We start from the raw sequence: 20723 nt of genomic DNA, 5'->3' as shown, positions 1-20723 counted from the left end.
CTTTTTTTTTTTTTTTTTTTTTTTGTGCGTGAGTGTGGAAGTTGTTGTTGTGAGTGGTTTTAGGCTATCCTCTTCTCGTTTTCCTTGTGCAAAAGGTCGCTGCCCTTTCATCAAATCCACCTACATTGTAGACTTACTATATAGTGGTCGTCTGGCCGCTGGCCGTGTATTCAAACATTCTTATGACTATGAGAGCCAATGAGTCTTTGTAGTAGGACTTTGTTTCTTGAATTTATAACAATTCTGACCTTAATTTCATTTCTTGCTTCTGAATCCTCGACAATTATTGTATTAGCCGCCGTCTGTACGGAGTATGCACACTTTAGTTCCTTATCCGTCGCAGCGCCGACTCCCAACTTTGAGCAGTAGGGAAAATCTGAAATAGTGTACTCCGTACCTTTTTGATAGCATTCAAGTCATGAAAGTGAAAATCCATTCTCGCCACTCCTGTTGAAATAGTATGCCACCTAGCTATCTACTACTGATCCAAACCACCTTACCCGAACAGGAAAGTGTGGCTGGACGTAAGTACTAGTGTGGCTGTGAAGGTGCGGCTTGACTGAGATGCCGTGACCGCCTCCAGGCCAACTGCTCCTCTTCCCCCCCAAAATCGTCATGGATTGTCATCATCATTGTTCTTCCTGGCAATTCCTCAGTTCTCTAATCTCGCCATACTAATCCCCCATTTCCTTTTCAACCTTCAAGGACTGGGCAGTGCACCTACCACCATACTCACATCTTTCTGTGCCACCAAATATTCAACTCTTTTCTAGCTATCTTCACTCCTCTGGTGGCGCAAGATGAAGCTTACATTTAAAGTAGGCATCTCCAACACCCCGCCCGTTCCTTGATGACTGGAGCTGACAACCATTTCTCCTTTACTCCAGGATCTGAAACAGCAGAAGTTTGTAATTGATGCAGAGCCCTCAGAGACGGTAGGTTATTCCCCTGGTGCAGATATCTTGTTCGTGTCAATGCGGGGCTAATAAAATCTCCGTTAGGTTGGGCAAGTGAAAGAAAAGATCTCCAAGGAGAAGGGTTGGGAGGTCCCCCAACTGAAGCTGATCTACTCTGGTTCGTCCATAGCGTCTTGCCCGTTATGGTTTCACTATGTCGGCGCCACAGACGGTGACTTGGCTAAGTTTCGCTATATGATAAGTCGCTAACCATCTCCTCGCCCTACAGGTAAGATCTTGCAGGATGACAAGGCGATCGAATCATACAATATTGAAGAAAAGGGCTTCATAGTATGCATGGTCTCCAAGGTAAATTATACAATGGCGTCTCTCTGTATATATCAAGCTATTTAACCGTGCTGTGTAGCCTAAGGCCCCCTCATCTACAGCCACGCCTTCGCAAGCCCCCTCGACGCCTTCGAGAGCTGCTGCCTCGACCCCAGCTGCGCCTCCTGCCCCGGCTCCTGCCCCTGCCTCATCTACAAACTCCTCCGCACCACCCCCACCGGCGACTCCTTCCCCTGTTGGGGCTACACAGCCATCCGACGCTGCTTTTAATGATCCCTCCGCTTTGCTGAGTGGCTCTCAAGGCGAGGCGGTTATTTCTCGCATGGAGAGTATGGGTTTTCCAAGGGATGATATAAACCGCGCTATGAGGGCTGCCTTCTTCAATCCTAATCGTGCTATCGAATATCTTTTGAATGTGAGCTTTGCACATTAACGCTGCCTAAGCGCGATACACATCAGCTGATGATACTTATTACAACCAACAGGGAATTCCAGAAAACATACAACAGGAACAGCAGCAACAACAACAGGCTGCCGCTGCCACCGCTGCCTCGCCTCAACCCCCCGCTGCTTCCGCAGGGGAAAACGCTCCCGCGACAACGGGTGGTGAAGAACCAGTCAATCTGTTTGAGGCTGCTGCTCAGGCGGGTACCCAGGAAGATCCCCATGGGGCACGCTCCGGAAGTGCAGCCGGCGAAGGACTTCCGAATCTTGACTTCCTTAGGAATAACCCACATTTCCAGCAACTTCGCCAGCTAGTCCAGCAGCAACCGCAAATGCTCGAACCCATTCTTCAACAAGTCGCGGCCGGTAACCCTCAGATCGCCCAGCTCATCGGCCAGAACGAGGAGCAATTTCTTCAGCTCTTGAGCGAAGAAGGTGATGGTGCCCTCCCTCCTGGTACGCATCAGATCCATGTCACCGAGGAAGAGAGAGATGCTATCGAACGTGTATGTTTGTTTAATGCCTCTTATATATGCGTAATTATCACACCGGGTTGAAGGCTAATACAGTACTAGCTATGCCGTCTGGGATTTTCCCGGGATATGGTCATAGAGGCTTACTTTGCATGTGACAAGAACGAAGAGCTCGCTGCCAACTTTCTATTCGAGAACACTGATGATCCTGGAGACCTATGATTCAACGCCAGAGTATCCTCCGTCGAAGGCTTCCCAACAATACATTGCTGCGAACCTAGTGCTGCTCTTTCCCCTTAATGAAAACTGCAATGCATCTATCTCCTTGTCGAGTTCCTTACCAACGCCGGGCTTTATCATGACTAGTACAGCTTGCCGTGCCCAGCACCGGAAGCACTACCTGTCACTACTTCCTCAGCCACGTCTTCTCATCCTTACCACTATCTCATGGACGACATTTGCGGCGGTATTCCAACATACGGTAGTAGTCTTTGCCTATTTTCCTTTCATTTCCCTTCCTACTCAGAAGTGACATTTTGGTCGTGTGCCTAGTTAATGGAACAAAAATGAGATACGTTTGAATCCCTTTTTTTCCCCTGCAGCACTTGGAAAGATTATCGCGTACGATGAATGGGGTGTAAAGTTGAATCCGGTTTCGTAAAATTGATATAAATACCTCCAGATGGCTAAGTCCAGCATGAATCTCCAATTTGCTCGTTGATTGGCACATTAAACTTGGCAATGACCACTCACCTACACCTTCCTATAGTAGTACCTATCTACAGCCCTATACTTTTAGTGTGTCCTGTGACCTCACGCCGCGTTTGAGGAGCCTCTTAAAGGATCGCTGACTACGTCACCGGATCAGCAAATGCGCTCGGTAATTTTAAAATGACACTTTGCTTTTTTCACAAAGGCCAGAATGCGTGTGTAGTGTTTTGGTATAACAATTATGAGACGATCGAAATATGAGACGATACACTTGCCTATTACCTGCACCGGCGGGTATATAGGTAAATTAGAGGGAGTTGCATATAATGTAGAAGAGATTAGGAAGAGCTAGAAGCTGACCATCGAGGTTGCTTAACCCAGAATGTTCGAAACAAGGGGGCGAGAAGAAGACAAAGGAGTAACGGTGCGAAATTTGTTAACTTTACATCATCAAGAATCTGATATATTAATACCATCAGATGATCCAGCTTCAATTGCACCCCGCCCTTTTAGCTCTCCACACGGCTAGTCCGCGCCTACCAATCACTCGCCTCAATGTTGAATAGACACCTTCAGTGCCAAATTCTAAATCATCCAAGTTGATATGTTTCCTGTAAGACCACTGTTCGTGTAGCTCTAAAGCTGAGCTAACCGACGACGAGCTCGGTAAAAAGGTATATTGATCAAGAAAAGCAGCCGACTTGGGCGCAACCACGAATACCGAGTCAACCTGCTTCGATCCAGCAATGTTGCAGGAAGGGAGTAGTTTCTCCAGCTCCTCGATCAAGTCTGGTCCGGGAATGCCCATTAAGTCTCGAGTTTCGATATTCAGGGATGAATTGTCGGTAGTTCCTAGTAACCATAGCGGGGGAGAGTAGGTTTTCCACCAAAAGACTGTGGCAGAGACAACAGGGCTTTCTCCTGGAAATGCATCACTTGATTCAACACTGCTGGCTGAGACGATAGAGGGCATTGCAAGCTGAGCAGGTACAACCCCCCCTTGGTGATAAATGCCCATTAAAAATCCCAGAGTAGCATTAAATATCATCCAGGTGGCCAGGAACAAACGCGATTTGCTCACACGGAAGCAACTGAGGAGAAGAGGTACACATGGTATTAAGAAGCGCGGTTCTTGGTGGGGGAAGATCGATAATATGACAGTTGCTGATAAAGCGGAGACAGCACGCGCGTTCTTCAGCCAGATTGGGATGGCTGGCAAGCCCCACAATGATATAGCCATCATAGCATATGCAGGCCCTAGGAGCTGCGGCAAGTTGACTAAAAGGTGTTGATAATGAGGGTGAAGTCCATGAAGCGCCAAGTTTGAACTATCAGAGTTATAAAGTAAATTGTTGACGGGTGTAATTATCGGTGAGTGAAGGGCATCCCACAAGGTTGCAGAAGGCCTATAGAATGCCGTATCAACAAGAACAGCGATTCCAAAGAAGAATATACCGAACCCGACGAAGGAAAATAATGAGGCCGGTCTGGATGTTCGAGGATGGTTTAGTACAGAAATGAAGAACTATTCTCACGGGGATACTGACTTGCGCCGAAAATGAGGCAATAATTGAAGTCCTGGGATTACAAGAAAAGCTGGAAAAGTGATTCGATTAAAGACGCCAGCAACAGCAATAAAGGCTAGGACAGCACAGGAGAAGACGGATGAGCGGCGCTGTAAACGAACATTAGCCTACCGACATTCCCTCTTCCTTGGCTTTGGTGTGATGAACAGACCTTATTCTCGACAATGCGACGAATCAAGACCAGACCCCAAGCAACCAACAACGTCTCAAGGGAGTTGGAGAAGGTGTGCGTCTGATATGTCCAGGTGACGTACGAGGACGCAACCAGCACCACGGTCGCTCGGCGGTGTCGCGCAAAAGGAACTAACTCATATACAGCCCAGTCCTCCAGCACAAAACTCAAGAGAAACATGACCCCTCGCAGTACATAGTAGATAACCTGCGGAGGAGGGGGTGTCGGGGCCCCTGTTTCGGCATAGAACCATCTAAGAAGGCTTATTGGCACGTCGTAGGTCGGCCATAGCGGAAAGACGCTGCGGATCGGTTTATCGACGGTGAATTCCCATGGTAATTTGGATGGGTAGGAGAGGACGCGACCTGAGGAGCTTAGTTGAGTCCTATGAATGATGGTTTATTGTGGGGGTATGTTTTGCTCGTCGGAGGCCATCATCCATCGAGATCAATGGGGCGCGGGACCTGCCGGTAGAAAGAAGCTGCCGCTCTGAAACCATGGTCGCATCGACGGATAGCTCTTGAAAGAAAGAATAGCATACTTACCTGCAAAAACTTCAGGTCCCTGAAAGTTCTCGTCTGGATGAAGGTAGCTTGGGGAAAGGGCAAAGTAAACACGGATCACCAGTAAAAGCAAATATGTTCGTCTCCACATGGCTCCGATGGTTAAGTGTGGCAATAGTGATGATGATGATAAGACACGGACAATTATAAATAAGGAGAACAAAAATCACTATAGAAAAAGAACATGCTGTTGCTTTTCTCCCACATTAGAATAACTCAAATATTCAAGGAACGACACGGTCTAGCATATAGACAAGGTTATCGGAGAGAATCAAGGAGTGGAAGCTTGTTCAGGGCTCTTAGGAGGGTTCGTTAGGTCCGGCTAAGTTGCTGATGTGCAGGGCCTATTTCCTCTGACTGGGTGGGAGGGACACTGCCCGCCGTTAAGAGGAACTAATGGAGACAATAACTAGTAAATGTAGTGGACAGTGGTTAAATTAGCTGGCGATGAATCGAATGATAGTGGGTCGAGGTTGAGATACATTGAGGGTTTTGTGCTATTTCTATGATACACTTGATGTCCTAACTCGAGGGAAGAGACCGAGGAGATTATTATTTTTATTTTATTTTATTATTTTTATTATTTTAATCAAAGATATCGAAATGATGGACAATAAGAACGTCAGAGTGTATAATGGGTATATTTGGGATTGATGTTTCCTCAAAAATACCGGTTTTGTATTAATTACTGTATGTAATCCGTACAAGTATCCTTTTATAGGTTTAATGGGTTGGAAATACACTAGCTATGAGCATTTGCCATCATATTTAGAATAAACGTAACTGAGAATTCTTACCCATTAGTCTAAGCACCAGTCAAATGTGAAAATGGTACACTCGAAAATTTCTGTTTCCTATGTGAGGTATTTCTAACAAGTCAGTACATCGATATATGTATGTACTAGTCTACACTGAGGCAACAACAAGGCAGCAATCTAGGCGCCACTGCGCGGTGGGGGTGAGCCTGAATATTTATTACCCATGGACTCTGTACACTGAGTACTTGTACTCCGTAAGGAAAAATTAAGTAGGTTAACCCATGACCTGTGCTTTCCTCTCCAGTACCGAACTAAGCGCTACTCCGTAATTCTTCCCTGCCTGTATAACTAAGCCTCATTACTACTCTCCGCCATTGATTGTTAGTCCTTCCTACCTTCTATTTCTGCACCGCTACCTCTCTCCCTCTGAGCTTGCTTTCCTTTTATTCTATTTCTGCCCCATTGTCCTGAGACATTTATATCAAGGTTCGCACCCCAATCTCCTCTCCACAACACAGTTTCTTTCTCTTCGAAACTCTCTCACAGTTACCAGTGTCGGTAAATCACCATCTCCCCACCTCTGTACCCCTCATAAGATATTCAACTTGGTCTGAATTCTAGCCCTCCATGAAAACAAGCTGACTTTTCTCGCGAAGGCAACAATTGATTCAGGTTTTAATAGTCTGCTTAGGATTTTGAATATCTCAAACATGGCCACTCCCACTCTAGTTTTCACAAGCTCCGACGGCACTGACATCACTGTCGGTAGGTGCATTCATCACGATCGTTACCCTTTTACCAAGAAGAGATCCATGGTCTCTCTCTTCATCTCCTGAGGGCTAGGCTCGATACTGATCTGTTGTCCCGTCATTTAGACCGTGATGTCGCCGAACGCTCGGTGCTCATCAAGAACATGCTCGAAGACTTGGGTGAAACTGGAGAGCCCATCCCCATCCCCAACGTGAGTCATCCTGGCTCAGCTACCAGAATGAACTTTTAGTCACCTGTACGCGATGGGACCTGACTTATCCGCTGTAGGTCAACGAAGCCGTTTTGAAGAAGGTCATTGAATGGTGCACCCATCATAAGAACGACCCTCCCAGCACCGGCGATGACGATGACTCCCGCCGTAAGACCACGGACATTGACGAGTGGGATCAGAAGTTCATGCAGGTTGACCAGGAAATGCTTTTTGAAATAATTTTGGTACGTGCTATCTAAGTTGACGATGTCTTGACAGAAGTTCTGAAGCTAAGTCCCAATGAAATAGGCCGCCAACTACCTTGACATCAAGGGACTACTTGATGTCGGCTGCAAGACCGTTGCGAATATGATCAAGGGCAAGTCTCCTGAGGAGATTCGAAAGACCTTCAATATTCAGAACGATTTTACACCCGAGGAGGAAGATCAGATTCGTCGCGAGAATGAATGGGCTGAGGAGTATGTGCCTAAAGTTTCCCAGGTTTAACTTTTACACAGTCTGCCTTCCTTTGGAACACCGCCTGAATGCTAACTGCTCGCTGCTATAGCCGTTAAATACGCCGCTGGCCGATGTTAGCCTTGCCTTACTCTTGGAATCCTACCCAAGTTTCATGATCTGTTCCAGGAGGCTAGCAGCTCTCCATAATCTTTCAGCTTGAGTTTCATCTGGTCCATTGGTCTTTTCTACTCTATGGCGTTAGGAATTTTATATCACCATCGCTTTTTCTTTTCAATTAGCTGGTTTTGCTTTGATGAAGGCTGGAGTTAGACGTAGGCAGTTTGACACCCGGACTACCCACTGAATGTGAGGTGGTGAGGGAGCTGTTGTAGCAAGAATAATACCACTTACGGCCCACGGGTGTGCGGTCAGGGCTTTCGATAATTTTGAATATCTACGTAACACTTAATTACCTCGATTTGCATAGACTAGAGGCCTACGCGATAAGAGTACACGACGCAATAAATTGAGGGCAAATTTGACAACACGCTGTCTTAAGAGGTATGGGCCACTGCAGGGACTAAATCAAGGATACAAAAGTACGTGCGATTACACTACGATAGGCATAAGTGAGATACATCGCAGCGGCTTCTGGTGTCCCGAAGCGTTCGCTCATCCCTGCCGCTCCCCAAAGTGACTGCACAATCCAGCTCGCAGATACCAAGGCGTACGCTTGCGGGTGTACTCGAAGAGGGGAAATATAGCGTAGTCCATAGATAATTGCCCTTCACGGACATGTTCCCTTCAGTTGTCTTCATGTTTTAGGTGTGATATGTGGAAACATCCCTGAAAAATCTTCGTTCACTGCTCATTATCCATCATAATTTTTTATTTTGTCTCAGCTCGTGTACATAATTTGCAAAGTACGTTCCATCACAGAACCCGTCACCGCTTCCGATTTGATCATTGTCCGTACACCATCCTGAATATTTCAAAAATTATCAGGATGAGAGATATTTGCCAAAGATTCCGAACATAGATCAAAGTTTGGCGAGAGAAAGATGTTGAAGCGGGCCGGATTCAGGACGCAGATTAATCATCGCGAGCAACGTTTTCGGTATCACAGATGAACGAAACAATCGGGGATTGACATCTCGGTCGAAGGAGAGATTCGAAGTTTACAGACCGAGACGGGTCTTGCGCCAGTGCCTCCGCTTGGCGTTGTATCTAGAAGTTCGGTTGTTAGCACTGTATGTCCTTCCAACTTGTCCAACTTAAAACCCAAGATGTTCTCCTCCGCTCCAAGTGGCAAAGAAAGCGATAGGATTCTGAGTGTGAGTGTATAAACTCCATACACGTTTCAAAGCCAGTTGCCACTGTTCCAGTCGATCGAGGGTCCTGAGAGGAATAGATGTAATTACCTGATGGTGTTACCGGTCCTGAGACGAATCCACTGGGGGATAGGACGGTTCTGTCTCTGAGCTTTGGCAAGCTTCTGCTTGGTGCGGAAACTCTTGTGGCTCTAGTCGAAGAAATTGAGCGTTAGCAGCGATCACATAAGCCCCCCATTCATTTTGGCCAAATGATGTGGAAAAATATCACCCGAGTACAGACTCTAGGTTTGGCTCAGGGGGTGCTAACCGGCATCTTGAAGGCTTGTCGCGACGGCGAGCTGAGTGTATGGACTGGCGAGAATGAGGTTGTCGACCGTCTTCAAGGGCCTCTGGTAGTAGTGGTTTTTTTGTGCGGGCAGGGCTTAGCGTTTCGCTTCGAAAAGGTCATGTGACTTATGCCTGAGGCAAGGTTTCCTAGCAGTGACTCAGACCAACTGGTGAATCTCTTTGGTATGAACATGACATTTGCTCAGCGGTTTTTAATATAGGGTATACCTCAATAAGCACCGGATGACTGATTCATATCTTACTACTTACGGGTATTATTGCGCAGTATACAGAGTATACTTGAATACGTAGGATGGCATGACGGATAATCGATTATACCGAGTCCCTGACGCCCAATCTTCCAAGATCTGCCACTTAGAAGTAGTATTGTAATTTGTAACTGTGAGATGAAGCACAATTCTCTTAACCTATTACATTTTGTGGGTCATATTGTTATTTGTCATTTGTCTCTCTTTCTCTCTGCCATTTTCTGATTGTTTAGGTTGAGGCTTACTTTTTCTTCTGCTTTGTAGTTGGCGGTGTCTGTACGTACAGATGAGGATGAGCGATTGATTAGATACACTCTACCATGCTGGGGCCTTTCCTCTTTTGTTTGTTTCTTTAGTTGGAGAAGCAGTGGCAACAGGCTGTACTACCTATGCATCTATCTAAAGCGTTTAGTTTGAACCACCGGTCCATTACCCAAAGAAAAATGATAAACCACTTGAAGATTGGCTGACCACAATGCAGAACAGCCAGCCCCAACGCTTATTGAGTCAAAATATCTGGCCTTAGCAGGCATTATTTCAACCTTACACGCGACCGGCTAACAGGTTTACCCCGATCGACGATCGCTCGAAAAAAAAGTTTGTAGGTACGACGGAGTACTCCGTATGTCCAGATAGTCGGAGTGGCCAACCTCAAGAGACAAGCCAATGAGATAAGAGAATTCAGAAGCATTGATTCCTGTTGTCGGGAACTGGAGTCCCCGAATGTCCGACAACCATAACTTAACTAAGCTCGGGGGTCCATCTACGCCGCTATGGAGTCGACTAGTAGTTGGAACCTATCTATCATTCCCAGGAACAGCAACACCCCGAACCCCGCCGTGAGATTGTCCAAAAGAGTCTTGGATGATTGGCTTGTTCGTATATCGTTGCCAATAATTGCCTAGTAAACCAAACCCCTCGGGAGGCTCTAAAAGTAGTAGAGGCTAGACCCTAGAGTCTAGAGAGGTTTAGGCACTCCGACTCCGTCGGTAAGTACTCCGTATGAATCATTGTTGAGAAGCGGGCCATAGGACGACCTCTTCTGGCATAATCGAAGCTTGGCCATTGGCCCTTACCTTAGGCACCCATCACAACGTTGTTAACTTCAAAATCTGGATCCATGATCCGTTACTCATGCTTCGTATTTTTAGCTTTTCGTACTCGTCTAGAGAATTCCGAGGTGGACTTACACAGTAGTGTTATAGAACTAGGGGAATCAGGAGTCTCGGAGAACGCGCCCATTTACACAGTATGTACTCCGTATGTGTGTATCTATAGGCTCCCAATTCAGAAGTTGATATTGATTTGTTCATCGGCCCCGTGGGCCCGTGGAATCCGGGACGCCGAGGAGAATTCTACCTATCTGATCTACTTTGAAGTCTTCTCCAGAGAGTAGGTAATACGTATTGTCTGCCTGCATGTGCCACGTACTAGAATTCTCCGAAGTTCCAAGCAACAAGGAATAGGACCTTTTTATTTTATTTTATTTTTTTTCCTGTCGGCTATGCAAGCTTTAGTGGAATGCTACTCGTATCTTGTACGGCAACTTTGTGCTAGAAAATAATAATAATAATAATAATAAAAATAACCTATGAAACATGGCAGCAAATGTTTTAGCGAGAGATATAATTAGCTGAGTTGCTTCTTATCACCAAAATTGTTAATGTCGGTAGAATTTTCTTTTTCTTTTATTACTGTCCCACCAATCTTCTTGAAGTGGCTAATTGTGGTTAATTTAAGTCTGCATAAAACGCTCGGGATGTCGGGACTCCGATAAGAGATCAAGATTAAATAAATAGCACCAAAAAGGTATGTACCAGTCTGACCCTCACGGGCAACCAGAGATGTCGAGGTCTCTCAAATAATCCCCCTTTCTTCCTTTAATTTTATTGACACTTCCCTTTCCCTCTTTTTTTCTGTTCCTTATATAGTTTATTCAACAGTAGTCTCTAATAGCTCAAAGATTCGTTTCTCCCTTTCACTGTACCCTTCTTGGGATCATAATTTATGCCCCCCCTTCCTTTCTCCCTTGTTCACGCGCATAAGGAATCGCGCGTCCAACATTCCAGCCACTCGCAGCCCTTCCATTGACGATCCATTCTTTGAGCAACTCATAACAGGCGAATTAATCGGAGTTGGTCTTCATCCATCTTCCTCATGGAGTAGGGTGATTCCTGGACCCTTGTGCGATAATTTACAGACTGCGAACTCAGTCTCGCTTCCTCAAGCAAAATGACATCGATAGATAAAGCTGGTGGCTCTTCTCCAGCTACAGCTATCGACAATGAGAAGTCTATTAGCAATTCTGCTTCCGGTTCAACGATAGCCCCGCCAACAGGCAAGGAGCAGGGTACCCGTCCTCCATCCTCCCATAAGAGTGATAAAGACGGTGACAATAATAATGATGATGACGACGATGCTCTTTATTCCCACCTACCAGAACATGAGAAGCAGATCCTGAAGAACCAGCTCGATGCGGACGAAGTGAAAGTGTCATTCATTGCTCTTTTCCGCTATGCATCTAGAATGGATATACTCATCATGTTTATAAGCGCGATTTGTGCTATTGCTGCCGGTGCAGCATTGCCGCTATTTACTGTGTGTCTTAACTAGGCCCTTGCACTAAAATTATACACTGACCACTCGTTAGATCCTTTTCGGTTCCTTGGCCTCAGCTATGTCAAATAGGGTGGCAGATCTTATTTCATATGATGAATTCTATCACCAATTGACAAAGAATGTCTTGTACTTCGTATATCTTGGTATCGCTGAATTTGTCACGGTATATATCAGCACTGTTGGATTCATTTATACTGGGGAGCATATCAGCCAGAAGATCCGCGAACATTACCTCGAGTCCATCCTGCGACAAAACATGGCCTATTTTGATAAATTGGGTGCTGGTGAAGTGACCACGCGCATCACCGCCGACACAAACCTTATCCAGGACGGCATCTCTGAGAAAGTCGGACTTACACTTACAGCCATTTCCACATTTGTCACCGCGTTTATTGTCGCGTATGTCAAATATTGGAAATTGGCGCTGATTTGCAGCTCGACAATTGTCGCCATTGTGTTGGTCATGGGAGCTGGGTCTCGCTTTATTGTGAAGTACAGCAAGAAATCTCTGGACAGCTATGGTGCTGGTGGCACGGTTGCAGAAGAGGTGATCAGCTCCATTCGGAATGCCACTGCATTCGGCACTCAGGATAAGCTTGCCAAGCAATACGAGGTTCATCTGGCAGAAGCGGAAAAGTGGGGAGTCAAGAACCAACTCATACTTGGTTTCATGATTGGCGGAATGTTCGGTATCATGTTCTCCAACTATGGCCTCGGCTTCTGGATGGGCTCCCGGTTCCTTGTTAATGGAGAGGTTAATGTTGGTCAGGTCCTTACTGTGTTAATGGCGATTTTGATAGGCTCCTTCAGTCTGGGAAACGTCAGCCCGAATGCTCAAGCATTTACGAATGCTGTGGCTGCAGCTGCCAAGATCTATACTACCATTGATCGTCCTTCACCGTTGGATCCGTACTCGGATGAAGGAGAGACTCCAGAGCATGTTGAAGGCAACATTGAGTTCCGCAACGTCAAACACATCTACCCTTCGCGACCTGAAGTGACAATTATGGACGGTGTTTCCTTAAGAATGCCTGCCGGCAAAACCACAGCCTTAGTAGGTCCTTCGGGTTCTGGAAAGAGTACAGTTGTAGGGTTAGTCGAGCGTTTTTACTTCCCTGTCGGTGGTCAAGTATTCCTAGATGGCTATGACATTCAGAATCTCAACCTTCGTTGGCTGCGTCAGCAAATCTCGTTGGTTAGTCAGGAGCCTATCCTTTTCGGCACTACGATCTACAAGAATATCCAGTATGGGCTCATTGGCACGAAATTCGAGAACGAGTCAGATGAGAAGATCCGCGAACTGATTGAGAATGCGGCAAGAATGGCCAACGCTCATGACTTCATCAGTGCTTTACCAGAAGGGTACGAGACCAATGTCGGCCAGCGCGGATTCCTGCTATCTGGTGGTCAAAAGCAGCGAATTGCCATTGCCCGTGCCATTGTTAGCGACCCAAAGATTCTTTTGCTTGATGAAGCTACATCTGCACTGGATACCAAGTCAGAAGGAGTTGTTCAAGCTGCTCTTGATAAAGCTGCAGAAGGTCGAACCACTATTGTTATTGCTCATCGTCTATCGACTATAAAAGCCGCCCACAATATTGTTGTCTTGGTTGATGGCGGAATTGTAGAACAGGGTACACATGATGAACTGGTCGATCGCAAGGGTACCTACAATAACCTCGTAGAGGCTCAGCGCATCAAGGAAGAGAAGGACGCAGAAGCTCTGGATGATGAGGTTGAAGATGAAGACGAGTTCCCCAAAGAGCAAATGTCTCGTATTCAAACTGCTGGCAGCGATTTGGCCTCAGCCGTGGACGTTGGAGACGAAAAGATTTACTCTGGGATCGGACGTTCTGCTACCCACAAGTCGATATCAAGCGCTGTTCTCGCCAAGAAGAACCCAGAGAAAACGCATAAGTACTCACTGTGGTCACTGATCAAATTCATTGCATCTTTCAACCGCCCTGAACTAAACTATATGCTGATTGGTTTGACTTTTTCGATCCTTGCAGGGGGTGGTCAACCCACCCAGGCAGTCCTTTACGCCAAAGCGATCAGCTCACTCTCTTTGGGTGCAGCAGGCCCGAGCACGTATGGCAAGCTCCGTCATGATGCGAACTTCTGGTCTCTGATGTTTTTTGTTGTTGGAATTGCTCAATTCATCAATCTTTCTATCAATGGTGCCGCATTTGCAGTCAGTTCTGAGAGACTCATTCGTCGCGCACGAAGCAAAGCTTTTAGAACGATTCTTCGTCAAGACATCACCTTCTTTGATAGAGAGGAAAACAGCACTGGCGCCCTAACATCTTTCCTATCAACCGAAACAAAACATTTGTCGGGAATCAGTGGTGTAACTTTGGGGACAATTTTGATGACTAGCACAACCCTCGGGGCAGCAATTGTGATCTCTCTTGCAATCGGGTGGAAATTAGCCCTGGTCTGTATTTCCGTCGTCCCAGTACTTCTGGCATGTGGATTTTACCGTTTCTACATGCTTGCTCAGTTCCAGCACCGCTCCAAACTTGCCTATGAAGGGTCTGCGAGCTATGCTTGTGAAGCAACCTCAGCTATCCGCACCGTGGCCTCTCTCACCCGAGAACGGGATGTGTGGACAGTGTATCACTCTCAGCTGGAAGCCCAGGGTAAGAAAAGTCTAATCTCTGTTTTGAAGTCCTCCCTCCTGTATGCTAGTTCACAAGCCCTGGTTTTCTTTTGTGTTGCGCTCGGCTTTTGGTATGGTGGCACCCTCCTCGGTAAACATGAATACTCGGTGTTTCGCTTCTTCGTCTGCTTCTCTGAGATCCTCTTCGGTGCGCAGTCTGCGGGGACTGTATTCTCCTTCTCCCCAGACATGGGTAAGGCGAAGAATGCCGCAGCTGAATTCAAAAGGCTGTTCGACAGGAAGCCGACCATTGATACATGGTCGGAGGATGGCAAAAAATTAGAATCTGTGGAAGGTTCAATTGAATTCCGCGACGTGCATTTCAGGTACCCGACTCGTCCCGAACAACCAGTTCTCCGGGGGTTGAATTTGACCGTGAAGCCTGGCCAATATGTTGCTCTCGTTGGACCTAGTGGATGTGGAAAGAGTACTACCATTGCGCTGCTTGAGCGTTTCTATGATGCACTATCCGGATCTGTTCTTGTGGATGGCCAGGACATTACCCACCTTAATGTTAATTCATACCGGAGCTTTTTGTCGCTGGTCAGTCAGGAGCCGACCTTGTATCAAGGGACTGTCAAAGAGAATATCTTGCTAGGCGTTGATCAAGACAACACTCCGGAAGAGGCAGTGGTTAAGGCATGCAAGGATGCCAATATCTATGATTTCATTATGTCACTTCCGTAAGTGCCCATTTACACCTCCCAGTCAACATTTGCCCCTTTCTCGGCAAATTTCGCGCGGTTTTACTGACGGTATATCTGCAGGGAGGGATTCAATACCGTGGTTGGAAACAAAGGAGGTATGTTATCTGGTGGACAAAAGCAACGAGTTGCTATTGCCCGCGCCCTTCTCCGTGACCCCAAGGTCCTCCTTCTAGATGAAGCTACCTCGGCTCTCGACTCTGAATCCGAAAAAGTTGTACAGGCGGCGCTGGATGCCGCTGCCAAAGGCCGAACTACGATTGCTGTTGCTCACCGACTGAGTACGATTCAGAAAGCCGATGTTATCTACGTATTTGACCAGGGCAAGATTGTCGAAAGCGGAACACACCAAGAATTGGTCCGTAACAAAGGCCGTTATTATGAACTGGTCAACCTACAAAGTTTGGGCAAGGATCACTAATTTTATGTTATATACATACTTTCTAAAATACCCGCTCATGATCTCTATTGCTCCTATACACTGACACCGGATTGTTAATATGATATGTTCATGATATCCTCTATCTGAAGTTTATACACGCTCCCCCTTTTCCATTTTCTCTCCTCTCACATTAAACGTATCACATGAACGATGCAGACTGTTGGTGGGGGCGTGTTGGCTTCCGATACAAAAAGAAAATAACCCCCAAAAAAAAAAAAAAAAAAAAAGGGGGGGGTGGTCCTGCGACATTCATTATGCAAGGTGAGATATATTATATTTACGTAATCGAAGCTTAGTTTATAAGACAAAGAGAAAATAGATACTTACAATTAAAGAATCGCGACATGGCTCAAGGAATGAAGGTAGTTGTAGTGTACCGTTCTGAAATTACAGCTTTCAATAAACGAATGCCATGGCATCAAGATGACACTAAGTTCGTAGAAAACCACAGTTCAGAGTATTCAATCCCGATCACCGACCCCATATTCTCTCTGCACTTCAATCTGGCGCACTCCACGCGCATCAGCAATAAGACCCGTCAGGCCTTGTCCAATATCTTTAATTTCATTGTATTCATGAAGAAGAGTAATATGTCGCTGCACGGTCGTAGAAGCGTCGCTCCTAGAATTTACTCTACTGTTACGCATCATCCTTGTAAGATTTGTGCCAAAGTCATGGTGTCCATACTTTAATCTAGCCTTTGTTTCGGCCAGTTGAGCTTCCATTCGTGCTACTTCAGCTTCCAACCCTGTGACCGAGGTATGGAGAGAGGCCTGTCAATCTGTCAGATTCTACTGTTGGCTTTTCGACTGACTTTCAGTTATATAAGTAAGGAATAAAGCAAAGAAAAAGGGTCACATACGAAACGCTTTTCCCTGTATGTCTGTTGTTCAGGGGTACGATGTGATTTGTTACCGTTTTCGATTGCGACTATTTTATCACCGGGCGTCATATTATTCAATTACCCTGATCCACTAGTAAGCCACCGAAGGTCACTAATCAGGAGAATATCCTGGTTTTAGGCCGTAAGATAGTATGATATACTTTGGAGTACTTCTATACATAGTAGAGAGACGTTGAGGCATACCGGTGACTTTCTATTAACCAAACCGGGATTAGTGCCGGCACTAAGCAGTGGAGCCGGGCCCCGCCAATCCGAGACGGCCGATTTGCGTCTTTCCCCGAGTACCCGTGCTAAAGGCTTATCCTTATCCTTTGTCCAAATCGACGTCCATCCAAAATCTTCCCTCCCCTACCCTCTATTCGTCATTTCAGTTGCTTCGCACCATCGTGAAGATGATGCTGAGTAAACTAGACCCGCGGGGGTTACTCGCTGTATTACTTCTGGTCGCACCCGCACTGGCCCATGGCGGCCATGAAAATGTTCCCGAGGGTGCCGCTATCTCGGGAGAACCCATTGTACGTGCCTTAAATGATAGGTTAATCTCGTCGGACAAGGCTGATGGAGACAGGACTCGACTTTATGGGTGCATATGATTCTAATGGGGTTTGCCTTTGGTATCATATTTCCACTTGGAATGGTTCTAGGGGTATGTCCTGCTATTTCCCGCGCTGCAACTCTCATCTAACCTCATACGTGTATGTTGACAGGTTGTACGTTCACGATGGCACGTTCCTCTACAAATAGTTGGCACGGTTATTGCAATTGTAGCCTATTTCCTGGGACATGCCCATAAAGGCCGCCAATTCTCAAAGAACATTCACTCATCCTTCGCAAACATTCTGATGCTCATGATGGTTGTACAAGTTGTTATTGGTTTCTACCTTAAGCTGCACCTTTCCAAAGGTATCCATGGACGCATTCGCCGGGCTATTGTTATAACGCATGGCGTTATCGGCAAGGCGATGCCAGTTGTTAGTTGGGCTCAGATGCTGTTTGGTGGCATAACCGCGATGGGCTTCTGCCACGATGATCATCTAGGACAGTGTTTGGCCCACTTTATCATGGGAAGCGCCTTCATTGCCTACGGGATCATGCTCACCATCCTTCTTCTTGTCGGCCAGTTTTGGCTACGTCGCTCTGGCCGAAGCCAGGAATTCTTCGACTCATTGATTATTGCCGCCTGGGGATGTGTCAATACTTTCACAGAACATCGATGGGGAAGTGACTGGAGCCATAACGATCTGCAACACACCACCATGGGTATTGTCTGGTGGTGTGCTGGCCTTTTGGGCATGTGGCTGAGTCGTAAACGCAACGGTCGGCCGAAGCGGAATTTGGTCCCGGCTATTGTCATTCTTCTAACTGGTTATGCCATGTCTGCCCATCCGCAGTTCTTGGAAATTAGCACAATGATTCACACTATCTTTGGTTATACACTGATGGCGGCCGGTCTAACAAGAATCATTGAGATTTCCTTTGTCTTGAAGGATCGAAGCACGTTGAGCTTGGATGGCTCTGAACCCAACAGTTTCCAGTATCTGCCACCATTCGTAAGTATTCCAGTTTTATCGGGGCGCAACTTACCCGAGGGTGGATTTGTTTTGGCTAACAATATGTAGCTCTTGTATGCTTCGGGCTTCCTTTTCATGGGCGCTACAGAGGAGCAGATGCAACTCTTGCATGACGCAGGAATTACGCATGTATCATATGTTTTGATCTTGTACAGCATTGCCTTCATTCTATTCCTCTGTATGTTGAGCATCGCAAAACATTCTCTACCGGTTTTACTCTTCCTAACATGATATCTAGTTGTCAATATTCTCCTCCACATCTATGCCGTACATGCGTGGCCCGACTCTGGGAATACCATGCCTGCTCGCTCCTCAAGCGAAGAAGAGGTAGCTCAAGGCGCGACTCACGCAAACGGCGGCTTCCTCAACAGCCATGTTCGCTCAAACTCCGAAGTACAGCACATTCATGACGCAGAGGCCTACGAGCTAGAAGGCCTAATATCTGATGAGGAAGATGACAGAAAAGCAGCTGGCGACAGCCATACCATGGGTTCTAAAAGGGTCACAGATGAGGAGAGCTCTCCTTTAGTCAGGAAAGAGACTTCGAGGGGTTGATAGCACGAGCTTCCCTGTAAAAGCTCTTTCGTGTACTAAGCCCGTCGTCAATTTTTTTTTTTTTTTATTATCTTACGGAATCAAAGTGTATAAATAAAAAAAAGATCATAATACGCTCATTTGGTCTATCATACAAATCATGATTATACCCTAAACGGTGGGGGATCTTAACGGCAGAAAAAACAGAATATGCGGATCTCATAGATTACAAGATGGTAGTCACCTTTTAACTTCCAATGACTCTCTTCCCCTACCATTCAGACGTCTGCTCCTGATGGAGGAATCATTGGTTGCTGCAAAGTAGGATCGCCGTTCAAAGGGATTGAGTCCGCAGCAGGAGGAATGGCGGACATGACATTCTCGACTTCCGGAGGGAAGAATGGGTGCAAGGGGTAGATAGGAGCGACGGACTTCTCGCCGTCAAAGAGCAAGAGGTTCTGTATAGGTTGCTCTCTGACGCTCAATACATTGATCACGTCCTGAGCTAACTTACCACCGACAATAGCGGCAACGGGGCTCAGTTCACTTCCGAGATTCTGTAGAAAGGTGCGCAAGAATTCCGAGTCGAGGGTACTGATGTCCAATTTCAATTCTTGGTGGCCGTCACGGGCGAGTTTAGTGAAAAGCTCCAGGTCTTGGCGAGAGAAAGTCGGCATACAACCTCCGGATAGCTTTTGGAACTCCCACAGTGCTCGGAGGCAAGTAAGGAGCGGAGTAACCTGTCGTCGTTTCCGTGGCAGACGAGTGAAGTCTTCCGGGAGGGGAGATGTGTTCGCCAAAATCAGAGGCGAGTATGTCTCTCGCTTGGTGACCATCTCGATAATTTTCTCGTTTTCCTTCTTCGTTGTTATATTAACTATGCTCCGCGTTGGAGTCTCTTGAGTGGCTGAAGGGACGTTTGACTTGGATCGTTCGATAACAAAATCGTGTGAAATTAGATCTGCAAATACGAACCCGTAGAACCCGTGCAACCCTGCTGCATAGAACGGACGATTTGCGATGCGGCATGCCGCATTTATGGTGGTGTACATTGCGAAGTCCAGCTCTGTCGCAATGACGACATCGAATTGTGCAAAGAAGTCGGGTTGCTTCGTATGTATGTCATCTGTATCGATACGAAGCCGAACTCTTGGGTTCATTGCATGAATTGAGGGGGCTGCCGCTTGCGCCCGCTTGATTCACGGTTAGCATGTCCTTCTTCATAGTTCTCCAGCAAAGCGCAGCCTACATTCTGCCCTATATGTTCTTCCGTGACGAAAAATTGGGCGCTCAAATCTTCCTCCTTGACGGTTTCATGGTCAACGATTGTCAGTGTGCCGATACCAGCGAGAACGAGGTTCTTAGCAATTTCATTTGCCAATGCCTTGAAGGTAATTAGAAGTATATTCGCCGATCGTAACCTGAATGGGATGTGAATATCCTGCTAGGCGCAAATTGCCCATCATCGAAGGCTGCCAGCTTACTTTTCCTGAGCTTTCACGCCCCAGAGACGGATCTGGCGATCATACAAGGCGATCTCATCTGTTCAAGTAGAAGCCCTTACATCAGCTTCGATCTATGCTCCGTACACTGATATGTTTATGGGTGTATAGAGGTGTTTTTACCTGCACTGATAGACTGAGCTGTATTGCCCTGTGACTCCATGGTGTTCGACGGATGGTGTCCAAAATGAATCACACGATGCAATTCACCTTCTAATCAACGGCGATTCAAAGTGTTGCTTTGCGCGAAGTCGTAAATATGGAGCTAGAGCGCTTCGGAGTTGGTGAGGGCTCAATAGGATTTGAGAGTCAAAAGAGCGCTCGCGGTCTACCGAGGATGGCGGGGAACTATCAAAGAGCGGAGGCGCGATGAATGGATGGGGAAAATGTCAGTAGATGACGGCTAAGGCAACTTGAATTTTGAGTTAAGGAGTGCCAAGGTATGTCCACTGAAGTTCCGGTCGAGCTGAAAAGAGCCAAGGAA

At 46.5% G+C, this 20723-nt stretch overlaps 8 protein-coding genes across 8 annotated transcripts; 4 read left to right on the top strand and 4 right to left on the bottom strand.

The window, feature by feature from the left end:
* The first annotated feature begins 631 nt into the window (after positions 1-631).
* BDV27DRAFT_21563 (putative UV excision repair protein (RadW)) lies at positions 632-2495 on the top strand. Its single transcript, XM_032076036.1, has 7 exons — positions 632-818; positions 888-935; positions 1002-1074; positions 1186-1265; positions 1324-1659; positions 1730-2194; positions 2264-2495. Exons 1-7 carry the CDS (start codon positions 801-803, stop codon positions 2381-2383), a joined length of 1140 nt encoding a protein of 379 aa, XP_031925249.1. The 5' UTR covers positions 632-800; the 3' UTR covers positions 2384-2495.
* A 582-nt stretch (positions 2496-3077) lies between these two features.
* On the bottom strand, positions 3078-5682 carry smp3 (glycosylphosphatidylinositol-alpha 1,2 mannosyltransferase smp3). The gene is made up of 4 exons (XM_032067748.1): positions 5176-5682; positions 4610-4995; positions 4420-4547; positions 3078-4359 (listed from the first exon to the last, which is right to left on the bottom strand). Exons 1-4 carry the CDS (start codon positions 5282-5284, stop codon positions 3363-3365), a joined length of 1620 nt encoding a protein of 539 aa, XP_031925248.1. The 5' UTR covers positions 5285-5682; the 3' UTR covers positions 3078-3362.
* A 541-nt stretch (positions 5683-6223) lies between these two features.
* skpA (SCF ubiquitin ligase subunit skpA) lies at positions 6224-7575 on the top strand. The gene is made up of 6 exons (XM_032076035.1): positions 6224-6509; positions 6608-6716; positions 6827-6912; positions 6990-7157; positions 7222-7391; positions 7481-7575. The coding sequence occupies exons 2-6, from the start codon at positions 6662-6664 to the stop codon at positions 7485-7487; spliced, it is 486 nt and encodes a 161-aa protein (XP_031925247.1). The 5' UTR covers positions 6224-6509; positions 6608-6661; the 3' UTR covers positions 7488-7575.
* Positions 7576-7864: 289 nt separating this feature from the next.
* BDV27DRAFT_131918 (60S ribosomal protein eL39) lies at positions 7865-9065 on the bottom strand. Its single transcript, XM_032067747.1, has 3 exons — positions 9013-9065; positions 8793-8893; positions 7865-8598 (listed from the first exon to the last, which is right to left on the bottom strand). Exons 1-3 carry the CDS (start codon positions 9016-9018, stop codon positions 8550-8552), a joined length of 156 nt encoding a protein of 51 aa, XP_031925246.1. The 5' UTR covers positions 9019-9065; the 3' UTR covers positions 7865-8549.
* Positions 9066-11122: 2057 nt separating this feature from the next.
* On the top strand, positions 11123-15910 carry mdr1 (ABC multidrug transporter Mdr1). Its single transcript, XM_032076034.1, has 3 exons — positions 11123-11899; positions 11952-15265; positions 15350-15910. The coding sequence occupies exons 1-3, from the start codon at positions 11534-11536 to the stop codon at positions 15705-15707; spliced, it is 4038 nt and encodes a 1345-aa protein (XP_031925245.1). The 5' UTR covers positions 11123-11533; the 3' UTR covers positions 15708-15910.
* Positions 15911-15916: 6 nt separating this feature from the next.
* Positions 15917-16744, bottom strand: BDV27DRAFT_131914 (SWI5/SAE3 family protein). Its single transcript, XM_032067746.1, has 3 exons — positions 16591-16744; positions 16416-16501; positions 15917-16349 (listed from the first exon to the last, which is right to left on the bottom strand). The coding sequence occupies exons 1-3, from the start codon at positions 16678-16680 to the stop codon at positions 16190-16192; spliced, it is 336 nt and encodes a 111-aa protein (XP_031925244.1). The 5' UTR covers positions 16681-16744; the 3' UTR covers positions 15917-16189.
* Positions 16745-16970: 226 nt separating this feature from the next.
* On the top strand, positions 16971-18887 carry BDV27DRAFT_21444 (Ytp1 family protein). Its single transcript, XM_032076033.1, has 5 exons — positions 16971-17147; positions 17201-17278; positions 17340-18182; positions 18252-18381; positions 18442-18887. The coding sequence occupies exons 1-5, from the start codon at positions 17025-17027 to the stop codon at positions 18756-18758; spliced, it is 1491 nt and encodes a 496-aa protein (XP_031925243.1). The 5' UTR covers positions 16971-17024; the 3' UTR covers positions 18759-18887.
* Positions 18888-19015: 128 nt separating this feature from the next.
* BDV27DRAFT_147205 (E1 ubiquitin-activating protein AOS1) lies at positions 19016-20402 on the bottom strand (the record flags this gene model as incomplete). The annotated part of the gene is made up of 4 exons (XM_032070705.1): positions 19016-19930; positions 19987-20158; positions 20222-20279; positions 20363-20402. The coding sequence occupies 4 exons, from the start codon at positions 20400-20402 to the stop codon at positions 19016-19018; spliced, it is 1185 nt and encodes a 394-aa protein (XP_031925242.1).
* Positions 20403-20723: the final 321 nt, after the last annotated feature.

This window comes from Aspergillus caelatus (genome assembly GCF_009193585.1).
Source record: "Aspergillus caelatus strain CBS 763.97 unplaced genomic scaffold BDV27scaffold_150, whole genome shotgun sequence".
Classification (NCBI taxonomy): Eukaryota; Fungi; Ascomycota; class Eurotiomycetes; order Eurotiales; family Aspergillaceae; genus Aspergillus; species Aspergillus caelatus.
The sequence above is the reverse complement of the archived record's forward strand: the minus strand, read 5'-3'. Positions and strand labels throughout refer to the sequence as shown.